Genomic DNA, 21,650 nt, shown 5'->3' on the forward strand with positions numbered 1-21,650 from the left:
ATCTCCTAAATCCGGCCCGCGGACGGTCCGGGAATCAGCCTGTTTTTACATGAGTAGAATGTGTCCTTTTATTTAAAATGCATCTCTGGGTTATTTGTGGGGCATAGGAATTTGTTCTCTCTTTTTTTCCAAAATATAGTCTCCCCCCCCCCCAAGGTCTGACGAACGGTGGACCGGCCCCCTGCTGAAAAAGGTTGCTGCCCCCTGCCCCAGAGGCACACTCCATTGCTTCTCGAGACAGACGGGAGCCAACCACCTCCACTGCCAAAGAGCAGCATGAATGTGAATGCCCGTTGCGGAGATTGGCAAGCAGGGAAGAGAAACTGGCTTGCAGGCTTCCAAGGGGGGCACCCGGTTGGCCGCTAAGAGAACAGGCTGCTGGACCAGAAGGGCTCCATTCTCCCTCAAGGTGTCTTAACGTTTTTATTCACAGATGGCCTCCCCTCCCCCCACCCTCTCCCCAAAACGTAGCTGGTCGGTTTCCTCCCATCCCAGAGGTCCCATCATCTAGAGCAGCAGTTCTCAACCTATGGGTCCCCAGATGTTGTTGGACTACAACTCCCATCACCCCTAGCTAGCAAGGCCAGAGCTCAGGGATGATGGGAGTTGTAGTCCAACAACATCCACGGACCCACAGGTTGAGAGCCGCTGATCTAGTGAGTCTGGTAATCCTTGCTTACAGGTCTGCTCGGTTCCATGGTGAACTTCCAGCTGTTTTCCAAAATAGAAGCACAACATGGTGTTCTCCAAAAAGAAGAGAGAGAAGGTTCTTTTTATTGTATGTGGTGGTCTTGTAGTAAGGTGAAAGCTTACTGGGGAATGATATATAATGAAATGAAAAGGATGTTTAAAATAGCGCATTTTTCCGTGTGTAAGATGCCCCTGTGTATAAGACGCCCCCTATTTTGGGGGGCTCAAAATTAAGAAAATGCACTATGCAATTCTTTGGCGATCACTCATAGCTGAGTAAGATTGTCTTCCATAAACACGGTTTTTAAAATGAGTTTGTAGGTGACTGTGGAGGCCAATTCTGGACCCAAACGTCCTTCCACAGTGGGGACATTGGTTTCCAGGCAGGAGTTGATCACGGTGAGGGTTTGCCAAACCTGCCTTCCTCTTAGCACGTTTCTCCCTTGCGTCCTGAGTTCGAGTGTCTTCAAAGCCCACGACACCTTTGGTAAAGGCTGTTCTCCCGTGTATAAGACCACCCCTTATTTTAAACTTCAAAAATTTAGGAAAAAATGTAGTCTTATACATGGGAAAACACAATAACTTTCATTTAAAAAATCAAAAGCCTTCCTTTTGGGAATTATAGGGACAGAACAACCTAAACTGTATAGAAATTTATTCATGTATGGCTACTACAGCAGCAAGAATGTTACTTGCCCAAAAATGGAAAAAAGAAGAAGTCCCAGCTGTTTTCCAAAACAGAAGCACAACATGGTGCTCTCCGAAAAGGAATTTCCATTTCTGCACTAGAAAATAAAAAATTAATAGCTGGCTCGACAGGGATTAAGCTGATGTCACACATATTTCTTCAAGGCAGTGACACCCTGCCTCATCTGCCTGAACTCCACTCCTCATCATGTCCCAATTCCTGCCTCACTTCATGGCGACCCAACATGGCAACCCAACTATATAGAGTGGTACCTCGGGTTAAGAACTTAATTTGTTCCGGAGGTCCGTTCTTAACCTGAAGCTGTTCTTAACCTGAGGTACCACTTTAGCTAATGGGGCCTCCCGCTGCCGCCGCACAATTTCTGTTCTCATCCTGAGGTAAAGTTCTTAACCTGAGGTACTATTTCTGGTTTAGTGGAGTCTGTAACCTGAAGCGTCTGTAACCTGAGGTACCACTGTATTTACGTAAGTGGAGGAGATGCTACAATCCTACATATACTCAGCGGAACTTGCCTCTGAGTAAGCATGCACAGGTTTTCATGTAATTACAGTATTTATTGGAGCACTTCTGTCCTACCTTTCTAAGGCAGAAGGAAATTCAAGGAGGCTTCCGAATGGGGATGTCATAAATAATAACCTCCCTTTCTGATGTTCAGCGGTGAGCGTCATAGCCATCCATGCACAAGAGGTATCAGCAAGAGGTACTATTCTGTTTTGCTTTTATTCATATGCAAACCACGTGCAATATGAAGAGCAGGATACAAATGCTTTGAAAGAACCAATAAATAAAACCCAGGGTTTGCAAATGTAACCCCCCTGCAAAAAGGGGGGGGGAGTTGTGGGGAGCATAAGCTACAGAATATCAATTGATGGTTTGATGGGTGGGGGACAGAAAATCAGGAGGAAACGAAGAAGTGAACAGAGTACAGTGGTGCCCCGCAAGACGAATGCCTCGCAAGACGGAAAACTCGCTAGACGAAAGGGTTTTCCATTTTGGAGGTGCTTCGCAAAACGAATCTCCTATGGGCTTGCTTCGCAAGACAACAATGTCTTGCGAGTTCCTGCTGTTTTTTTCCCTTTCCCCCCCTTTTTCTAAGCCTCTAAGCCGCTTATCAGCTGATCCGATCAGCAGATAAGCCGCTAATAGCGCTAATCCGCCAATCCGCCAATGGGCTTGCTTCGCAAGACGAAAAAACCGCTAGACAAAGAGAATCACAGAACGGATTCTTTTCGTCTTGCGAGGCACCACTGTATTCTGTGAGGGGCCACTCTAAACTGCTACGTTTTGTTACAGGTCCTGCTTGTAGAAGTAATAATAGTAGCATTTTTAAAAACAACAACAACAACCAACTACTACAGTCATACCTCTGGTTGCGAACATGATCCGTGCGGGAGGCATGTTCGCAACTCGCAGCATTCATAGCCTGAAGCACTGTATTTTCGCACGTGTGTGACACGATTCAGTGCTTCTGTGCATGCGCGTGACGTCATTTTGCGCTTCTGCGCATTCGTGAGCACCAAAACCCAGAAGTAACTCATTCCAGTACTTCTGGTTTCGGCGCGGTCTGCAACCCGAAAACGCGCAACCTGCAGTGCTCGTAACCCGAGGTATGACTGTATTATTAAAGGTAAAGGGACCCCTGACCATTAGGTCCAGTCGTGACCGACTCTGGGGTTGCGGCGCTCATCTCGCTTTATTGGCCGAGGGAGCCAGCGTACAGCTTCTGGGTCATGTGGCAGCATGACTAAGCCGCTTCTGGCGAACCAGAGCAGCGCACGGAAACGCCGTTTACCTTCCTGCCAGAGTGGTACCTATTTATCTACTTGCACTTTGACGTGCTTTCGAACTGCTAGGTTGGCAGGAGCAGGGACTGAGCAACGGGAGCTCACCCCGTCACAGGGATTCGAACTGCCGACCTTCTGATCAGCAAGCCCTAGGCTCTGTGGTTTAACCCACAGAGCCACCCACAGAGCCACCCGCGTCCCGACTGTATTATTACCAGTAGACAGATCCCTGTCCCCAAGGAACTTACAACCTAAAACAGGCAATGTGGAAGGCAACAAAGTAGGGAGTGGCGAACCTCAGGACCAGGGGCCAAGTGGCCCTTCAGGCTTTCCATCTGGCCCCCAGCACTTCCCCCAAGACATCATGCCCCTCACCAGCCCTGCCTACACTTTCTTCTCCAGTCCTTCTGCCTGGCTGCAATGTGGCCTTCAATCCCGAGAGTGACCTTTACTTGCCTCAATGGGTGCATGTGTGTGTGTGTGCGTCAAAACATTTTACCTGTGTGGCTGGAATGTAGCTTATAGTAGGAATGGAAGAAGAGCCAGTGTCCTCTCCACAAAATTGCCTCTAGCACCACCAATTCCTAGCATGGAAAACCCAGGTTTCCCTAGTTGAAATTCGGGGGGGGGGCTTCTCCCTCCCTGCAACAGAAGTGTGAGGAAGGAGGAACAACAACAAGGAACCCCAATTTGCCCTTAAAAATAAAATGTTAACCCTCCTCAGAGTGCACTAATTTAAGTTCATGAGCACAACTGAAGTTATTGATTTCAGTGGGTCTAACTCTGAGTAGAACCTGGCTGGATGCTACCCATATTCTCTCTCACCAAATGGCAAAGTTCTGTCCATAACATTCAGTTGCACATAATCATAATCATAATAATTTATTATTTCTACCCCGCCCATCTGTCTGGGTTTCCCCAGCCACTCTGGGCGGCTTCCAACTGAATATTAAAAATTGTTCTCTGTTCAGTTGGGGAATCTTTCTTTTGTCAGCACCAACACTTTGAATTGTGCTCGGAAACGTACTGGGAGTCAATGCAGATCTCTCAGGTGTTATGTGGTCCCGGCGGCCACTCCCAGTCACCAGTCTAGCTGCCGCATTCTGGATTAATTGCAGTTTCCGGGTCACCTTCAAAGGTAGCCCCACGTAGAGCACATTGCAGTAGTCCAAGCGGGAGATAACTAGAGCATGCACCACTCTGGTGAGACAGTCCACGGGCAAGTAGGGTCTCAGCCTGCGTACCAGGTGGAGCTGGTAAACAGCTGCCCTGGACACAGAATTGACCTGTGCCTCCATGGACAGCTGTGAGTCCAAAATGACTCCCAGGCTGCACACCTGGTCCTTCAGGGGCACAGTTACCCCATTCAGGACCAGGGAGTCCCCCACACCTGCCCACCCCCTGTCCCCCCAAAACAGTACTTCTGTCTTGTCAGGATTCAACCTGAATCTGTTAGCCGCCATCCATCCTCCAACAGCCTCCAGACACTCACACAGGACCTTCACCGCCTTCACTGGTTCTGATTTAAAAGAGAGGTAGAGCTAACTATGACAGGAATCTGTAGTGAATCTGTAGTCAGGTTGCGCAAGAACAGAATTTGATGCACGAATCTGCCACAAAAAGCCTCATCTGTCTCAGTTTCTTTTTAAGAGAAAGCTTCTTCCCTTTGATCAGAGCCAGCTCTATGTTTGAGGGAATACTTGATAAAGTACCCCACAAGCATGCACGCCATTGTGTCACCAAGACCCCCCTGGAGGAACTAGAGAGGCGTACCCCAATAAGCACTGGCGTCCCCTGGGTCTAGAAGTGGAACCATCAGTTTCTTGCTTGCCTTTGGATGAAGGATAGAAGGGGAAATGCGAGAATGAAACGAGCATGGGTTGCTCCACCCACCTTGGCTTCTGGCCCCTCCCACTACTGGCATGCGGCCCCTGGGAGGTCACCCAAAAAGGAATGCGTCCCTCTGGCTGGAAAAGCATAGCTCAGTCTGCAGAGCATGAGACTCTTGATCTCTGGGTCTTGGATTCAAGTCCTACGTTGGGCAAAAGGTTGGACCAGACAACGCTCATAGTCCTTTCCAACCCTACAATTCTGTACTTCTAACCCCTGCTATACTGTGTTATTGCTTTGGCATTCCACAGCCCTGCTTGGTCCTCCCAAGTTTTCCATCCTTCTTAATTTCGGCCCCACCTTCCCATGAACCCCACTGCACAGATGGCGGTTATGGACCAGAGGCCCGTTTGCTGTTAATCTCAAGAGATTGGAGAGGGGAGGAAGCAGACTGAGCGAGCCGGCCTCCCGATGTTAACACAACCCTTATCTCGGGCGGCTCATTCCGGTCAAAATGCAGCAACAAACAGCGCTTCCTTTGTTGCTAGAGTTGTTTTGGCCAAGAAGCGGTTCTCAGCAGGAAAAGAGGAGGGTGAGGAACCCCCTGCCTCACCCAGAAATCCCCACATATACACAGAGAGAGAGAGAGACACTTTGCTCCTCACGGGCTGGGACAGCGAAGTCGCCAGCCGAGGTCAGCGAGGGTCACTAATGGAGGCCAGTCTTGCAGCCGGGGGCGTTTAGCCAAAGGAAACCAGGACCCCACAGGGGAAGGCCTTGCAAGCCAAGGGGAGCAGCCAGGATGCGCTAAGGCGGAAAAAATGCAACACATGTTTCTGTTTAAATTCATGTCGGAGGGATAAAGGGGGGGGGGGAGAGAAAAGACAAGAGAGAGGCAGAGGGAAAGGAGAACAATGGGATTTGCAAGCAGCAGAGATACCCAGAAGGTGGTCTCGAGGGCCTCCGCCTTCTCCTCAGCCACCACACGCCCAAACCCCACAAGCAAAAGCAAAACGAACTCTCCAGGCTCCTTGGGGCAACTGCTCTAGGGGAATATTTGTGCAGCAGACACAGGAAATAGTTTTCTCCTTTGCAAAAGGGATACTCTCTTTCCTGTGGGCAAACAACCAGAAAGCAGGCCTTTTGGGGTTGCTGGGACACTCTTCCAGCAGAGATTCAGGCATTTAATTTTGGGGTATCCCTCAAGGAGGTTTCCATGCTGTGCCTGCGCAGTTATTCGGACCATTGTTGAGAAGCAAGTCCAGTCCCTTTGATGATTCTTCCGTACTTCTTTTGATGACATCTGTGATGTTTGCAGGAAGCTGCCAAGCCTGGCTCAGTCCACCTGGGTCTTCTGTTATGAAAGGAGCGGCTCTCCAGAGTTTCAGACAGGGAGTCTTTTCCCTGCCCTATCAGGAGACGCCGGAAGCCAAGCACTGATGCCTTCTGGATGCAAAACAGTTGCTCTGCACTCATCTACACCTTTCCAGTAGTTTTCTGTTGTCCCAGAGGGTAGGATCCAAACCAACAAGAGTCAAATGATAGCTCCAACTAAACGCTGGGAAGACCATTCTGATGGCAAGAGCAGACTCTCCTTCATTGGAGATATTTAAACAGAGTTTGGATGGCATAGAAATAAATTGAGCAGGGCCACCGCATATTTAAAACACTACGATACCACTTTAAACTGTCATGGCTTCCTCCAAAGAATTTTGGGAGCTGTACTCTGTCAAGAAGGGATGCAGGTGGCGCTATGGGTTAAAGTACAGAGCCTAGGACTTGCCGATCAAAAGGTCGGCGGTTCGGATCCCCACGACAGAGTGAGCTCCCGTTGCTCGATCCCTGCTCCTGCCAACCTAGCAGTTTGAAAGCACATCAAATTGCAAGTAGATAAATAGGTACCGCTCCGGCGGGAAGGTAAACGGCGTTTCCATGCGCTGCTCCGGTTCACCAGAAGCGGCTTAGTCATGCTGGCCACATGACCCGGAAGCTGTACGCCGGCTCCCTCGGCCAGTAAAGCGAGATGAGCGCCACAACCCCAGTCGGTCACGAGTGGACCTAATGGTCAGGGGTCCCTTTACCTTTACTTTTGTCAAGGGAGCTGAGAGTTGCAAGAAGACCTCTGTCCCCCTCACAGAGCCACAATTCGCAGAGTGGTTTAACAGTCCAATCCCTCTTCCCAGGGAACTCTGGGAATTGCAGCTCCGGGTGAGGAATAGGGTTCTCCAAGCAACCCGGAGCATCCTTCATAAACTACAGCTCCCAGGATTCTTTGGGAGTAGCCACGATTCTTAAGGCAGAGCTGTAAATGTATAGATGTGGGCAAGCTGAATCTGTCAAGATTCCCTCCTGCCACACAGCAGCCGTGCCCTTCTTGGTGTTTGTTAACTCTACACACAAAAAGCAGCAGGGCAGCGGCATGTTGATCAAAAATTAAGCAGGTCTCATGTTACAGTTCCTGAAAAATAATACTATATGCTTGAGAGGCTGTGTGTCACAGTGATGGGAATGCCAGACTAGGCCCAGGGATATCCTAGGGTCAAATCGCTGCTCATTTTGGAAGCTCCCCGGATGTCATTGAGCCATTAACACACCCAAGAGGTTTGGTGCTAAAACCAGAGGTGGCAGAAGCTATGCTCCTCACATTGAGCTCCCTGGAAGAAAGGCAGGATAAAAATTCAGCCACTGTTCTAGCAACAGCAATAAATCTGTTGTGATATAAATTAGCATTCTGTTTGGATGCAAGAAAAGCCAAACTGAAAGAACCACCAAACCTATGTTTACTCAGACATATGTTGAATGACAAACCTAGACAGCATCTCCAGTCTTCCACTGCCTCCCGCAGTTTGGTCAAACTCATGCTGGTAGCTTCAAGAACACCATCCAACCATCTCATTCTCTGTCGTCCCCTTCTCCTTGTGCCCTCCATCTTTCCCAACATCAGGGTCTTTTCCAGGGAGTCTTCTCTTCTCATGAGGTGGCCAAAGTACTGGAGCCTCAGCTTCAGGATCTGTCCTTCCAGTGAGAACTCAGGGCCGGTTTCCTTCAGAATGGAGAGGTTTGATCTTCTTACAGTCCATGGGACTCTCAAGAGTCTCCCCCAGCACCGTAATTCAAAAGCATCAATTCTTCGGTGATCAGCCTTCTTTATGGTCCAGCTCTCACTTCTATACATCACTACTGGGAAAACCATAGTTTTAACTTTACGGACCTTTACTGGCAAGGTGATGTCTCTGCTTTTTAAGATCTTACAATTACGCAATTGGCTTACCAAACTCAGTATTGTCTGGACCGACTGGCAGCAGAGCCCCAGAGTTATGGGAAGCACTCTCTCCTGTAGACGCTGGGGACTGAACCTGGGAGCTTCCTCATGTAGATGCTCCACCGCTGAGCTACAAAGCCCTTCCCCCTAGTTGGGCCCTGCATGGCCAAGGTCCTACAGCAGGGATGAGGACATGGTGCGTCTCCCCCTATGTTGGTCAACGGTTGAGGGTGATGGGAGCAGCATTCAAAATCAGCAGGGAGGCAGGTGCATTTTGCGACTGGGAATCGTCTGACTGCAAGCAATTTGAGAATTCTAGGTGCTGCGTATAGTAACTGAGATTCAAAATTCAAGTTCAAATCTAGCACAATACAGTCGTACCTCAGCTTCCGAACGCCTTGAGAGTTGAACGTTCTGGCTCCTGAACGATCAAAAACCGTAACTGAGTGCTCCAGTTTTCAAATGTTCTTTTGAAAGCCGAATGTCTGGTGGGGCTTCTGCGGCTTCCGATTGGCTGCAGGAAGCTCCTGCAGCCAATCGGAAGCCATGCCTTGGAAGTTGAACATTTTTGAAGTCGGACTTCCGGAATGGATTCCGTTTGGCTTCCAAGGTACGTCGGTACGTTACATAACATATATTACACACACAAATTATTGTTATTGGTTTTGGCCACAATGGCAGGGGCTGAGCCCCATTTACATTTGCGGCGTTCAATTAAGAACTGCTATTAAAAATGTGATACTGTGGTACCTTCGTTTACATACGCTTCAGGTTACAGACTCTGCTAACCCAGAAATAGTACCTCGGGTTAAGAACTTTGCTTCAGGATGAGAACAGAAATCGTGCTCCGGCGGCGTGGCGGCAGCAGGAGGCCCCATTAGCTAAAGTGGTGCTTCTGGTTAAGAACAGTTTCAGGTTAAGAACGGACCTCCGGAACAAATTAAGTACTTAACCCGAGGTACCACTGTATTAGCAATATGTCACTGATGCCAATAGTGTCATCGTTCATGCATTTCGAAAAAATGAATAGAAAGTGCTGCTGTAATGAGAAAAAAGGTGACTAGCCATTCTGTTTTTGCACCCGTATCCCAGGGTCCAGGAGCCACGTGGTGAGTAGCTTTTCTGGATGGAAGTTGCAGGCCAATGCCATCCGCAAGGCCACAGGCTCCACATCCCTGCTCTACCCTTTCCACCCAGCTACCAGTCAACACCCGCTCTTTCCTCCCAAATGTGAAGCTGTGGAGTGACACAGAGCGCTACACAATGGCCAGAAGGACCCAGCCCACCTTCCAAGTCGGGAGAAAGGCCCTCTTCCCGTCACACTCGCCAGAAGTCAGCGGCAGACTCGCCAGGATGAGCAGAACTGCAGAAGGCTTGGACAGAGGGCAAATTGGGGTGGGCAAAAAAATCCGGCAAGAAAAAGAGAGATCGTCTTGAGTGGGAGCCGTGAAAGAGCTCACTTGCGCTTCCCGTGCACATCCCCTGTCAAAACCTTCAAGCCCACAGAGATTCCCGGCACGAGCCAGCTGGAATGACTTGTCCCTGAGGTGGACTCTACATTCTCCGTCTCAGTGTGTGACACACACACCCCCAAGTTTATCAAGAAGCAGTTTTGCTAACCAACAGCCAAGCAGCTCAAAGCCAGTCTCCCTGGACGCACATATCAACACGCCCTTTCCCCAACAGGAATCATAAAGCACAGAAGCAATCAGAGAACGAACAGCAAAAATGCAACACAGAGCGAGAAAAACCAGGAAAGGGCCTCTGGGCGGAATATAAGCCTTGTCAAGAAAAGAAATATGTATTCGCCACTTCCTTAAAGAACACGTTTCAGCAGCAGTTCCTTCCCTCCCCATGTTGCCTCCTGACCTGCTAATTCATTATTTTGTTTCTCTGCTGTCTAAGACAAGAACTGGAGCTGGCTGTGACATACCTGCGCCCCAATTCCTTCCTCTCTCCAAAGAAAAGGCTGATCCCGATCCAGCGGATTCCTTTTATTGGTTTGGTTTGGTTCTGGCCAGGAGGAAGGGAAAGGAATTGATGATGTGGGAACACAAGTAATAAACTCGGGACTTTCTGCTCTCCTCCTCTGCCTCTTGAACTCTTGAGTACAGTCAACTCCACAGCTGGCCTCGAGAACTGTCCCACCCATTGCCAAAAAACCTGTTTAAAAATCTTGGGAAGTCTAGGGAGGAAACTTCAAGAGCAAAGTTGGCAGGCTTTAATTGTATATCCACAAATGAACACACAGAGGCACCTCTAGCTAGGGATGTTTTCTGCCCAACACACCTATCAGGGCTTCACCCGAGTCCAGACCCAACTCTGTAAATGGGTTTCAAAGACATAATTGAGCCCAAACCAAGTTATGTATTTGCTTACGGCATTTGTATCTTGCTTTTCCTCCAAGGAGCTCAAGGCAATGTACCGTATTTTTTGCTCCATAAGACTCACCTGACCCTAAGACGCGCCTAATTTTTAGAGGAGGAAAAAATATTCTGAACGAAACATGTGGTTCATGCTGTGGCCGCAGACATGCTATGTGATCTGATGGTGAATTTGGGGTGACCCAATGCAAAAATCCTGAGGATCCATGTGGATCCGTGCTTTGTAACCACGTATTTGCGCCACTGCGGCCCCACGAAACAGTGGATGTGTGTGTGTGTTTGGTGCAGGCTGTAGCCATGGACATGCTATGTGATCTGATGGTGAATTTGGGGTGACACAATACAAAAATCCTGAGGATCCATGTGCTTTTACCTCCCCCCTCCCAGGCAGCCTCCTTTATCACTAGAGTCCCTTATCTCCCCTCCCGATCGCTTGCTGATCAGCTGATCAGCGGCTTTGTTTCAACACCCCCTTCCCTCTCTTTTTTTTAAAAAAGCACGATCTGCTTTTTGCCCCTGGGCAATTCAGCTGCAGGGACCACGCATTTGCTCCATAAGATGCACAGACATTTCCCCTTACTTTTTAGGAGGAGAAAAGTGCGTCTTATGGAGCGAAAGATACGGTATAATAGTTTTTCCCCTCACCTCTCACTTCAACATCACAACAGCCCTGTAGGGTAGGCTAGGGCTGAGAGAGCAAGTGAGTGGCTGGTCCAAAGCCATTGAGACAGGTTTCTGACCACATGAGGCAACATCAGCCACAGGATTCCCCATGCTTGCTCTAACCACTACACTGACATGTGAAGCAATTTCTCTTCCCAAACATATTTCACTTGGCTTTCAACCACCTGATGTCCCCACCATCTGGGGATCCTTGGACCTGCACTGTTTTCACACACTAATCCCACACCCTGTAGAATTCTATCAGTTACATTTTATCTGCACAATCGAAATGAATTTCTGGAACCAAATTGCTTTTTCTGTGCAGTCTGAGCGGGAGAAAAAGAGGTCAGAACAGGTCAATAAATATGTGGATTGTCCCTGGATCAAGCGACTTTTCTTCTTTAAATTCTCAAAGTTCTTAACCTAGCTTCAAGGTTGTCATCGGAACTAGCCGGATGCTTAATCAATCACAGTCAGACTATCACTTGAAAAATAAGACTTCAGAGGCATCTTGCCTAAAAATGGCAACGAGACATTCAAGTTTTGGCAACTGAAACCTTGGTTTCAGGAGCCATTTGGCGCCTAGCTTATATATCTGAGTTTCTAACAATATTGTCATAATTAACAGGGCAACCCTATAAAAAAGGTAAAGGGGCCCCATGACCATTAAGTCCAGTCGTGACCGACTCTGGGTTTGCGGCGCTCATCTCGCTTTATTGGCCGAGGGAGCCAGTGTACAGCTTCCGGGTCATGTGGCCAGCATGACTAAGCCGCTTCTGGCAAACCAGAGCAGCGCACGGAAACGCTGTTTACCTTCCCGACGGAGCAGTACCTATTTATCTACTTGCACTTTGACGTACTTTCGAACTGCTAGGTTGGCAGGAGCAGGGACTGAGCAACAGGAGCTCACCCCGTCGCAGGGATCTGAACCGCCGACCTTCTGATCGGCAAGTCCTAGGCTCTGTGGTTTAACCCACAGCGCCATCCGCGTCCCATACATGCCTTCTAAACAGTAAGCCCCACTGATGCAAGTGGAACTAACCCACAGTCAAGGGCACCACAGGACTTTTTCCCAGGGTGGGAGATGTTAATTTTTTCCAGGGGGGCAAAATAAAACACAGAAGGAGGAAGAGCAGGCAATTTTTTCACACAAAGAAAACAGAAGAGTGTCTATCCATTTTGTCTCCTATCACTGGTACTAAAAATGCTGGAAACTTTTATTTAAGGAAGCTGAGAGCCAGGGTCACACTTCATCGACAGGACAGAACGGACACTGCTCCCTTGCATGCCCTCCCCCTGTGTGCAACCATGCCCCCAGGTACAGAATAGCAGCCTTCACTAATAAGCAGAATACAAAAAAGTCCAGTATCCATATACTATTTGGAAAATCAATTTGACAAGCTACAAACTTTTTACCCGCTGAGATCAATACATTCCTACCGCGCCAAATATTTCAATAAATAACAAGGAGAAAACCAGAGCCCATGAAACACAAGCGTTCAGCCTCTTTACTCCCAGCTTCAGCAGCCGCTATGATGAAGAACACCATTAAAGTGAGGAAACTCAGCCTGGAACCAACAGGACCCCAGAGAGAAAGATTCAGGAAGGAGCGTCGGAAGCGTCGTATACCATTGACAGCCAGCTCAGTGCTAGGAAGGGCCAGGGCAGGGCTGTGGCTCAGCGGCAGAGAATCTGCCTTGCAAGCAGAAGGTCCCAGGTTCAATCCCAGACATCTCCAGGTAGGAGATGAGAGAGAGCCCTGCTGGAACCTGGCCACTGCCAGTCAGTGTAAGACGGTATGGAGCTAGATGGACCAATGGTCGGATGAAATGCAGGGCAGCGTCCTATATTCTTATGTGCCACCTGTTCTGGCCGGCAGGATGTTAGACAGGAGTCTTCCAGGAATTGAACCTGGATGCGGAGCACATTTTCCTTCCACTGAGCTGCAGCCTCTCCCCACCTAGCTAGCTCAGAACCTTCTATCCCAGTCTCCACCCAGTTGATGACCTCCGGGGGTCAGAGGGCACCAGGCTGGCTGGCAAAGCCCACTCTCAGCAGAAAACCTAGGGTGCGTTGGCAGTGCACCACTGCATCGCCACAGCCTAACCCAACCTACTACGCGCATGTGGTTTTTTGGGAAATCAAGCACCATCCGCAACACCATCTGCCCAGGACTCACGTTTCTTTCCTTTCTCCCCACGACCCCGGAACACAGCGATTTCAGCAACACCCCGCAACTTTTAACAATAACGATAACGATATCTTTATTGTCATTGTCCCATGTGGAACAATGAACTTGAAAAACTACATAAAACTACATAAAAACCCCTAAAAACTCTAAAACCCCATTTTAAAAAGTTTTCCTGGCAAATGTCGCACTCCTGCCGAAAAAGGAACCCAGGAATCTTAGTCAACAAGACACTCTTGGTTGTTGTTGTTGTTGTTTTAAGTGTCACAAAGTACGGGGACGAAGCTGGCAGAAGGCCAAAGGAAAACATCTGGAGAAGGCTGGGAGGACCTAGCCGGCAAAAGCCAGGACTCCTGGGTTTCACCAAGGCAGCTGAAGCCCCTCTGGAATTCGCCCCATGCCTCTCTCATTAAACAGGTGGATTTGGTTGTGCTGTGCCCTGTCTGGCACTCTTCTCCAACCAGGTACGAACCATACCTGTGTTTTCCCAAAGGACCCCCGTTCCTGCTTCCCCCTTCCCAGCGCGCTTAGACGCCTGCTCCTCCAGGAACTGGTTCCAATCCTCCGTGTGCCGCCACCTGCACTCCCAGTCTCGGACCAGCAGAAACCAGGACTCTTGGCTCTCGATCTCCACCCACCCACCCAAAAAAGCCACACCCCCACGAGCCTCTCCCACCCAGAGGAGCCTCGGCTTCCTCTTGTTCCGCTGGCCTGACTTGCACACCCATCTCCCAGGAGGTGGAAACCCAAGAACAGCAAGTCAGCCCCCCTCTCCCCTCCCCACCGCCGACCGTGGGTCCGATTGACCCCACTCCTCCTCCCAAGCCCCCTTGCTCTAACCTCCTGCTAGCTGCGCACCCCCCAGAGCCCCCAAACTGTCCAAAGGACCCAGGCGTCCCGATTCCCGCCCACCTTGGTCCTAGACCCCTCCCAAAAAAAGCCAAACAAAATTGGGAATAGACACCACCCCCCCTGCTATGACCTATCCTACCAGACCCCGTGGAAGGGGTGGGACCTAGAAGTCCATCCCAGAGACACCTCTTTTGACATCCAGCCTGCTAGATCCCCTTCGCCTAAGGAACCCAGGCGTCCTAGCTCAGCCAGCGCCCCCCACCCACCCAAAAAGAAACCACCCCGGCCCTCCCGTGCCCCTCTCACCTCTCGCAGGGCGCTTCCATCCACCAGGCGCCTCCTCGCCGGAGAATGTATGGGGTGGGGGGAAGCGGGAGGGCGCCGCCGCTCTCTCGCCTGGGATGGGGGGCGAGCAGGCAGGCGATCGCTTTCCCGGCCCCGTAGGGAGCGGGGAGCAGGGGAGGCGGAGGAGAGGGGTCCCGGCTGGGCTCCGTCACCCCCGAAAGCGGCCGCGGCTGGGCGGGGGGCGCGGCGCCGACTTCGCCATTGCTAGCGCAGCGCGGGGCTGGGATCTCATTGTCTCGAGGCTGGGGCGGGGAGGGGGCGGGGCTCCGGGACGCCCCTCCCCTCCCGAGGGGTTAAAAGCAAGCGCCGACTCCCACCCCCCGCCAGTTCTTCCCCACCTTCACGCTCCTGTTGTTTGCTCACGGTGGACTCGATCGTCTCCAAAAAGTGTGCAATATTGATAATCGTTAGATAGAGTTAGACTGAGAGGCGGGGGCGGAGTAGGGCGTGGAGAATTCATTTGTCACACTAGAATCCTTCTTAGAGACCTTTGTGGTTTAATGTGTATATTACCCCTTTCCCTTGGAGCCACACCCTCTTTCCGTGCTTAATGAAGTTTTTACCGCCTGCCTTTCTGCTTAGAAATGGGATCTTATGCGTCCTTTTCGTGGGACGCAGCGAGCCTTCCAGTTGCACAGAACTATTTCATCTTACAGAATTTATATACCGCTCTGAGCTGCGCAGGCAGGGATTGACACTCCTGTTCGACCCTGTCACCTCAGGATCCCTGATTATGTAACAACTAGCTGAGATTTGTCGGTAGGTTGGGGGAAATGCACTCTGCACATGCTTCTATGTGTCTTTATCGTGGCAGGTATTCTGGGCTTGGCATTGGAAACAAATGGCAGTGCTGAGCTGTGTGTCCCTGACTTGGGGGGGAAATTGGTCCCTTGGGATAATGATATTATGATGTGCTTAGGATTGTTAAGGGGAGAGAGCTGCTCTCTTACCTTGGGAGGTTAGTGTTTTTAGGATGTTGGAATTGGGGGGGGGGGGTTCTGGAAAGTTGCTGCTTTCTGATGCTTCCAGCTGTAACATATAAAGTCCTAAACAGACTGGAGCAAAAGGTTTCTAAATCTAAAGGACCTCCTTTAAGCGTTAGCATCTCAGCTCTCAAAGTATCCCACACCAAACTCACCTGGCAGCTTTGCTATTATTACCTTTTAGATGTCAGGCAATCCATTAATACAGTGGTACCTCGGGTTACATACGCTTCAGGTTACAGATTCCACTAACCCAGAAATAGTGCTTCAGGTTAAGAACTTTGCTTCAGGATAAGAACAGAAATTGTGTTCTGGCGGCGTGGCAGCAGCAAGAGGCCCCATTAGCTAAAGTGGTGCTTCAGGTTAAGAACAGTTTCAGGTTAAGAATGGACCTCTGGAACGAATTAAATACTTTGGAGTTAAAGAGCTCTTTCACCCTCTCCTCCATCGGGTCCTCCTGCCTTTGTGGCTCCAGAACCAAGGCCCAAATATCTCACCTCCCAGGGGCAACCATGTCACATAGCTACACTACCACGTCATGAGCTGAATGGGGCTTGGTCTGCAGCTTGAAAACTGCAGCGCAGGCAAGGTTGGATAGCCAGAAGGAGAAACAGAGGTATGTTGATAGAATTCTCAGGGGCGCTTAAACACACTTAACTTCATCGCACACGCTATAGGCACACAGATAATGTTTTGCTAGTAAGGGTCTTCATCACTCACCTCCACAGGAAAGGATATGTTTTTCCGTTCTCACAGTAAACGTATTTCCAGTTTGAGAATGGAACACCAGCATGGGCCAATATCGGCCTATCTTTCTCCCTTTAGAAAGGCCTCCACAAGGCTTTATAGGCAGACTTAGAAGTCTGAAATAAAACCACATTGTGAGAACTGAAGTCTTGAGATTCTTTTGCAGTGAACACGCTGGGTGAAATGTTCTCCCAGTGGGAATGCCATGTCGTTGTCGCCTGGCCTAAATGTGGGCCAGAGGCGAATATCGAAATGTCTGTGAGGGTGGGAAGTGGAATGTGGTGAACTGACTACGGAGGACAATATTTACCACAGTTCATGGAGAATATTAGCACTGGCATTTTCCGCATGGATAAATGAGGGACGCGGGTGGATAAATGAGGGACGCAGGTGGCGCTGTGGGTTAAACCACAGAGCCTAGGGCTTGCTGATCAGAAGGTTGGTGGTTCGAATCTCCACGACAGAGTGAGCTCCCGTTGCTCGGTCCCTGCTCCTGCCCACCTAGCAGTTCGAAAGCACGTCAAAGTGCAAGTAGATAAATAGGTACCGCTTCGGCGGGAAGGTAAACGGCGTTTCCGTGCACTGCTCTGGTTCGCCAGAAGCGGCTTAGTCATGCTGGCCACATGACCCGGAAGCTGTACACCGGCTCCCTCGGCCAATAAAGCGAGATGAGCGCTGCAACCCCAGAGTCGGCCACGACTGGACCTAATGGTCAGGGGTCCCTTTACCTTTACCTTAATGTTTTAAATAAACACGATGGGCATCATCAGTATGTTTCCTAGTGGAAGGAATTGCGGCCATTAGTGATGCCAAATGACTTGTATTCTTGAGCATTCATCCATCCTGATTGGCTTGAATGGCGTTTACCCGTCTTCCTGTTTCTCCAACTTAGGTCCCTAGCAGCTGTTGGACTACAACTCCCATCATCCCTGACCACTGGTCCTGCTAATCTAGGGATGATGGGAGTTGGAGTCCAACAGCAGCTAGGGACCCAAGTTGGAGAAACCCTGTGTTGCTTTTCAGTGCATTTCCCTCTACTTTCCTAACTGTAAAAGTCCGCTTTTTCAAAAAAGAAAAAAAAAAGGCGGAGTCCTCATGCAAAAGCCTTTGTGTCCACTTTGGTTGCACAAACCGAAAGTTGAATCCTGACAATCTCCAGGTGACCTCTGTGGTGTCTTAAGGTACTTCACATCAGTCATGTGACCCTGTCTCTGCTACTGCACCTCATTGCTCCATCTCTCTATTGCTCTTATCCAGAGAACAACATGGCGCCCCAAAAACCTGAGCCTGGTACCCAGGTCATTTGCTGAGCTCATCTCTGTGGAAACCGAGGTGACAAGGTGACACTTCTAGACTTGTGCGGCTCCTCGCATTCTGTGGATCAGAACATGTGTGGGCTTAGCTCCCAGAGACAGGCAGGAAGGAGGGAACGTACTTATCAGTCAGCTTGTGTTTTACTGTTTATGTTATCAGAGTGTCTGTTCAAGCCATCTGTGTGTTTTCAGATTTCCCACCAGCCCCCTTTTTTGTGGGTGTAATGTGTCTATGTGTCGTCTTCAGGCTTGGCTCTCTTCTGCAAGACGGGCTTGTGCCTCTGTATTGTGTAACTACCAGCTGGCCGTGCCTTTCCTTCTTCCTTTATTTTGTGTAAGCGGTTGTCTCAGTGAACTTATGCATGCTGGAACATTGTGCCCGGTTTGATTCCCTGAGCTCCCATGTTTTGTCTTACCAGGGGGAACTTGCAAGGATCTGAACAAGAGCTGTGTTTGTGATGTTGGCTTGTTAATTGCTTGCCCACAGGTCTGGAGATGGAATCTAAAGCATGGCAAGCGTGGGTCAGAAATACACATACAAACACACACGAAGTGCCTTTTTCCTTGCTGTTTCTGACACGTCAGTTCCCATTGCCAAAGAGGCAATTTTTAAAAGACGCTTGCCTTTTTAGCTGTAGAAAGTGCTCCAGCAAAATGGGTGCCAGGGTCAGGTCAGTAATAATTCACAAGGCGTCAGCAAAGTTAACTCTTTATTCAAAGAAACAAAACAGCTTAGGCCTAGTGAGCACAGCAACTCTTCCCAGTAGATCTTGCTCCAGTGAGGCAGTTGCAAGGACTGAATGCCCCCACCTTCCCACCGACCCTTAAGTCTTCTCCCTTGGTTCCTTCCCAAGCATTCTGAGACTCTTTCGTCTTGTCTGTCTTTGCTCCGCCCTCTTCATGCCTCTTTGGGTTCTGAGAGACCAGGGGAAATGGAAGCTGCCCATCGCAAGAGGAGAAAACATCTGTGCCTCTTCACCAGCCGGGCTCATCTCTGTCTCTTGGCCCTCCTCCTTTCCAGCCTCTGCTTCTGCCTCTTGTTCTAGACTGCTCTCTGTCACAGCCTCTTCCTGCTCACTGAACCCTGTTACCTTTTCAGCTTCTGACACTTCCTCCTCCCGGTCTTATCCCACTCTTCCTCTTTCTGTCACACACCCAGCAAGCATCCCTGCCTCTTTGATGGATCTCGGCCTTTGTATTTTATCGCTTGTGTTCCGAGGGCTGTGCTGGAATACATCTGTGGCTTTTGTATAGCTCAGTTTTTGTATCGAAACTGCACAACTTCGCTTAAGTAGCAATTTTTCTAGAAAAAAGAGGAGCCAGAGCTCTCTTGGAATGGCAACGGCGCCCACCTGAGAGGTTCCCGAGCTGAACTCCGGCTGTAAAAATAAATTTTAAAAGCCCTGGGGATGTCTGTCTGTCTTGCTGGAGTGTTTGCATTGCATTTCCAAAGTTTTCCTTGTGTCAGCGGGGACGGGCACGTAGACTTGCAGCCATTAACTCAGAGAACTGCAGGAATTTGCAGCAGGTTGCATATAAATGGCCAGGCCCACAAGACAGACAATATTTACTGTTGGTGGTTAAACAACGAAAAAGCAGACAACCTTGAGGCACACGGTGCATTCCTGTGCAGAAAGGCCAAAGCTGTATAGATTGCATTCATAAAAATTGCCAGCAGGGCTGACACAGTGAAGAGGCCAAAGGCCGTGTAGACCATGGGTAGGCAAACTAAGGCCCAGGGGCCAGATCTGGCCCAATCGCCTTCTAAATCTGGACTGCGGATGTTCTGGGAATCAGCGTGTTTTTCCATGAGTAGAATGTGCCCTTTTATTTAAAATGCCTCTGAAATATACTCAGAGTCGAGTGTGGATTTCATGCTCTTTATTCAGCTCATAATAGTGAGGAATGAAAGTTCCTCCAAATTATCTGCTATATATACATTATTTACACAATGGGTCACATGTGATTGGCTAATTCTGGGATTCTCCTGCAGGCCAATCAGGTTGCGGATTCACTTCCACCTGGAGCTGGATTGGGTGGCTCCTGTGGACCAATCATACTGCTGCATTTCTCTAGGACCAATCAGACTGCTGCATTCTGAATCCTATTGTTCTAGGACAAATCAGACTGCTGCCTTTGGGATCCTATTCAACTCAGTACATAACAGCATCTCTGGGTTCTTTGTGTGGCCTGCCTGGTGTTTTTACATGAGTAGAATGTGTGCTTTTATTTAAAATGCGTCTCTGGGTTATTTGTGGGGCATAGTAATTCGTTCATTTCCCCCCCAAAAAATCTAGCCCGGCTCCCCACAAGGTCTGAGAGACAGTGGACCAGCCCCCTGCTGAAAAAATTTGCTGAACCCTGGTGTAGACATTATCCAATTAAAGCACATGATTGTTTTCACCCAAGGAATCATGGGAACTGTAGTTTATCATTTATTCATATATACCCAGGATTTTTTTGGTGGGGGGAAGTAATGCGCTTTGAATATACACAGCCTCGTTCGCCACTGTCCCAGAGGGTGGGAAGAGATCTAATGAGTTTAAGCTGCGTGAGGGTAGATTTAGGTGGAACACCAAACAAACTTCTTGATGGCGAGAGGAGTTCAACAATGAAACAGATGGTGGGCAGCCATCTTTTATGGGAGCTCTGGGTCTGGATTTCCAGCTTCAAGCAGGGGTGTGGACTAGCTAGCCTGCAAGTCCTCCTGCAAGTCTATGATACGAAGTGATTTATGCACGAGATTGTGGCAGCCATTTTGGGTGCCATGATCTCACATGCTCTCATGCTTCACTATCGCCCTGAAAAAAGCACTTGGGGGACGCACTCTTGTGTGGCACCCCAAAACACACATTTTGGGGGCCATGCAAGAATTTGCCCCCTCCAAAAGTGCTTTTCAGGGGGTGAGAGCGAGGCGCAGGTCACATGACTCACCCAGGAGCACATCCCAGAAGACACACGACACAGTTTTGAGTCCTAAAAAGTTGTATGGTGTGGCCATCCCATTCTCTCCAGACTGGCCCTGCCTCACGTGTGGGGAGGTTGGATTCTGCTCACTGTAATGGCGCGAATGCAGCTTTGTATCCTCTTCACCTCGTTCCTAATTTCTAATTAGCAACAAAAGCAACATACATTGTGCAAAGGTGTGCAAAATTGCCTCAGTTTACACCATTTTAAAACGTCTTTTCCACACACGCACACACCCTCAGTGCAGAATTCTGGGATTTGTTCGTTTTATAGAGAAAAAACAGGATCCGAGCACTCCCTTTGGGTACAGTTTGTGCCTCAGGCTCTTACACCATAAATCTGCCTGAGGGAAAGCTGTTTCCATTTGCAGCTTGGCCACGATCCAAGGCAAGAGGTAGACACACTTAAGCCTGTTGAAATAATTGAATTCTGTTTTGTGTTCGCTGATTTGAGGCATGTGTTTCCAAATTGCTCCAGCGTGTTCGTGTGTGTGTGTGTGTGTGTGTGTGTGTGTGAGAGAGAGAGAGAGAGAGAGATGCTTTGTAATTGCCGCTCTGTTGTGGGTCTTGCATGTGTGAATAACATTGCTCTCCTAAATCTCAGCATGTGCTAAGTCTTCTTTTCCTCTTTCCTCTTGAGAGGTACTTTGCATTGGTGGTCTTAATAATTCCACATGTGTTCACCAGTTCTGTCCTGCAAATCCTTCCCCCTTTGCATTGTCGTTTACAGGCAAATGCATATTTCCTGAGGTAGCAGAGAGTTCAAGAAGAGAAGTTGCTGGACTTCAGCTTTCATCGCTCCTTGCCTAATGGGGAGGGAAAATGGGTTTTGTAGTCAAACAACACCAACACAGAGTTGAGGGCGGGAATCCACTGCAGTTTGCATTTAAAGGCAAACCTACCCAGTTCACACTTTCTGAAACAATATGTGAAC

The 21,650-nt window shown here is 49.2% G+C and overlaps 1 protein-coding gene across 4 annotated transcripts in view; it reads right to left on the reverse strand.

Moving 5' to 3' along the window:
• Positions 1-21,650, reverse strand: part of DDAH2 (DDAH family member 2, ADMA-independent) — a 323,504-nt gene that overhangs the window by 24,880 nt on the left and 276,974 nt on the right. The window contains exon 2 of one of the 4 annotated variants that reach the window (XM_083493146.1): positions 14,669-14,927. Coding sequence is in view for 1 of the 4 variants with exons in the window: in XM_083493143.1 (XP_083349269.1) it covers positions 10,209-10,427 (219 nt within the window). In the remaining 3 variants the exon portion in view is untranslated. Of the gene's footprint in view, positions 1-10,208; positions 10,443-13,987; positions 14,123-14,668; positions 15,075-21,650 lie in introns of those variants that run through there. The other 3 variants (XM_083493145.1, XM_083493147.1, XM_083493143.1) reach the window with 3 other exon arrangements.

Source organism: Podarcis liolepis, assembly GCF_965112155.1.
Source record: "Podarcis liolepis genome assembly, chromosome: 2".
In the NCBI taxonomy this organism is placed as follows: Eukaryota; Metazoa; Chordata; class Lepidosauria; order Squamata; family Lacertidae; genus Podarcis; species Podarcis liolepis.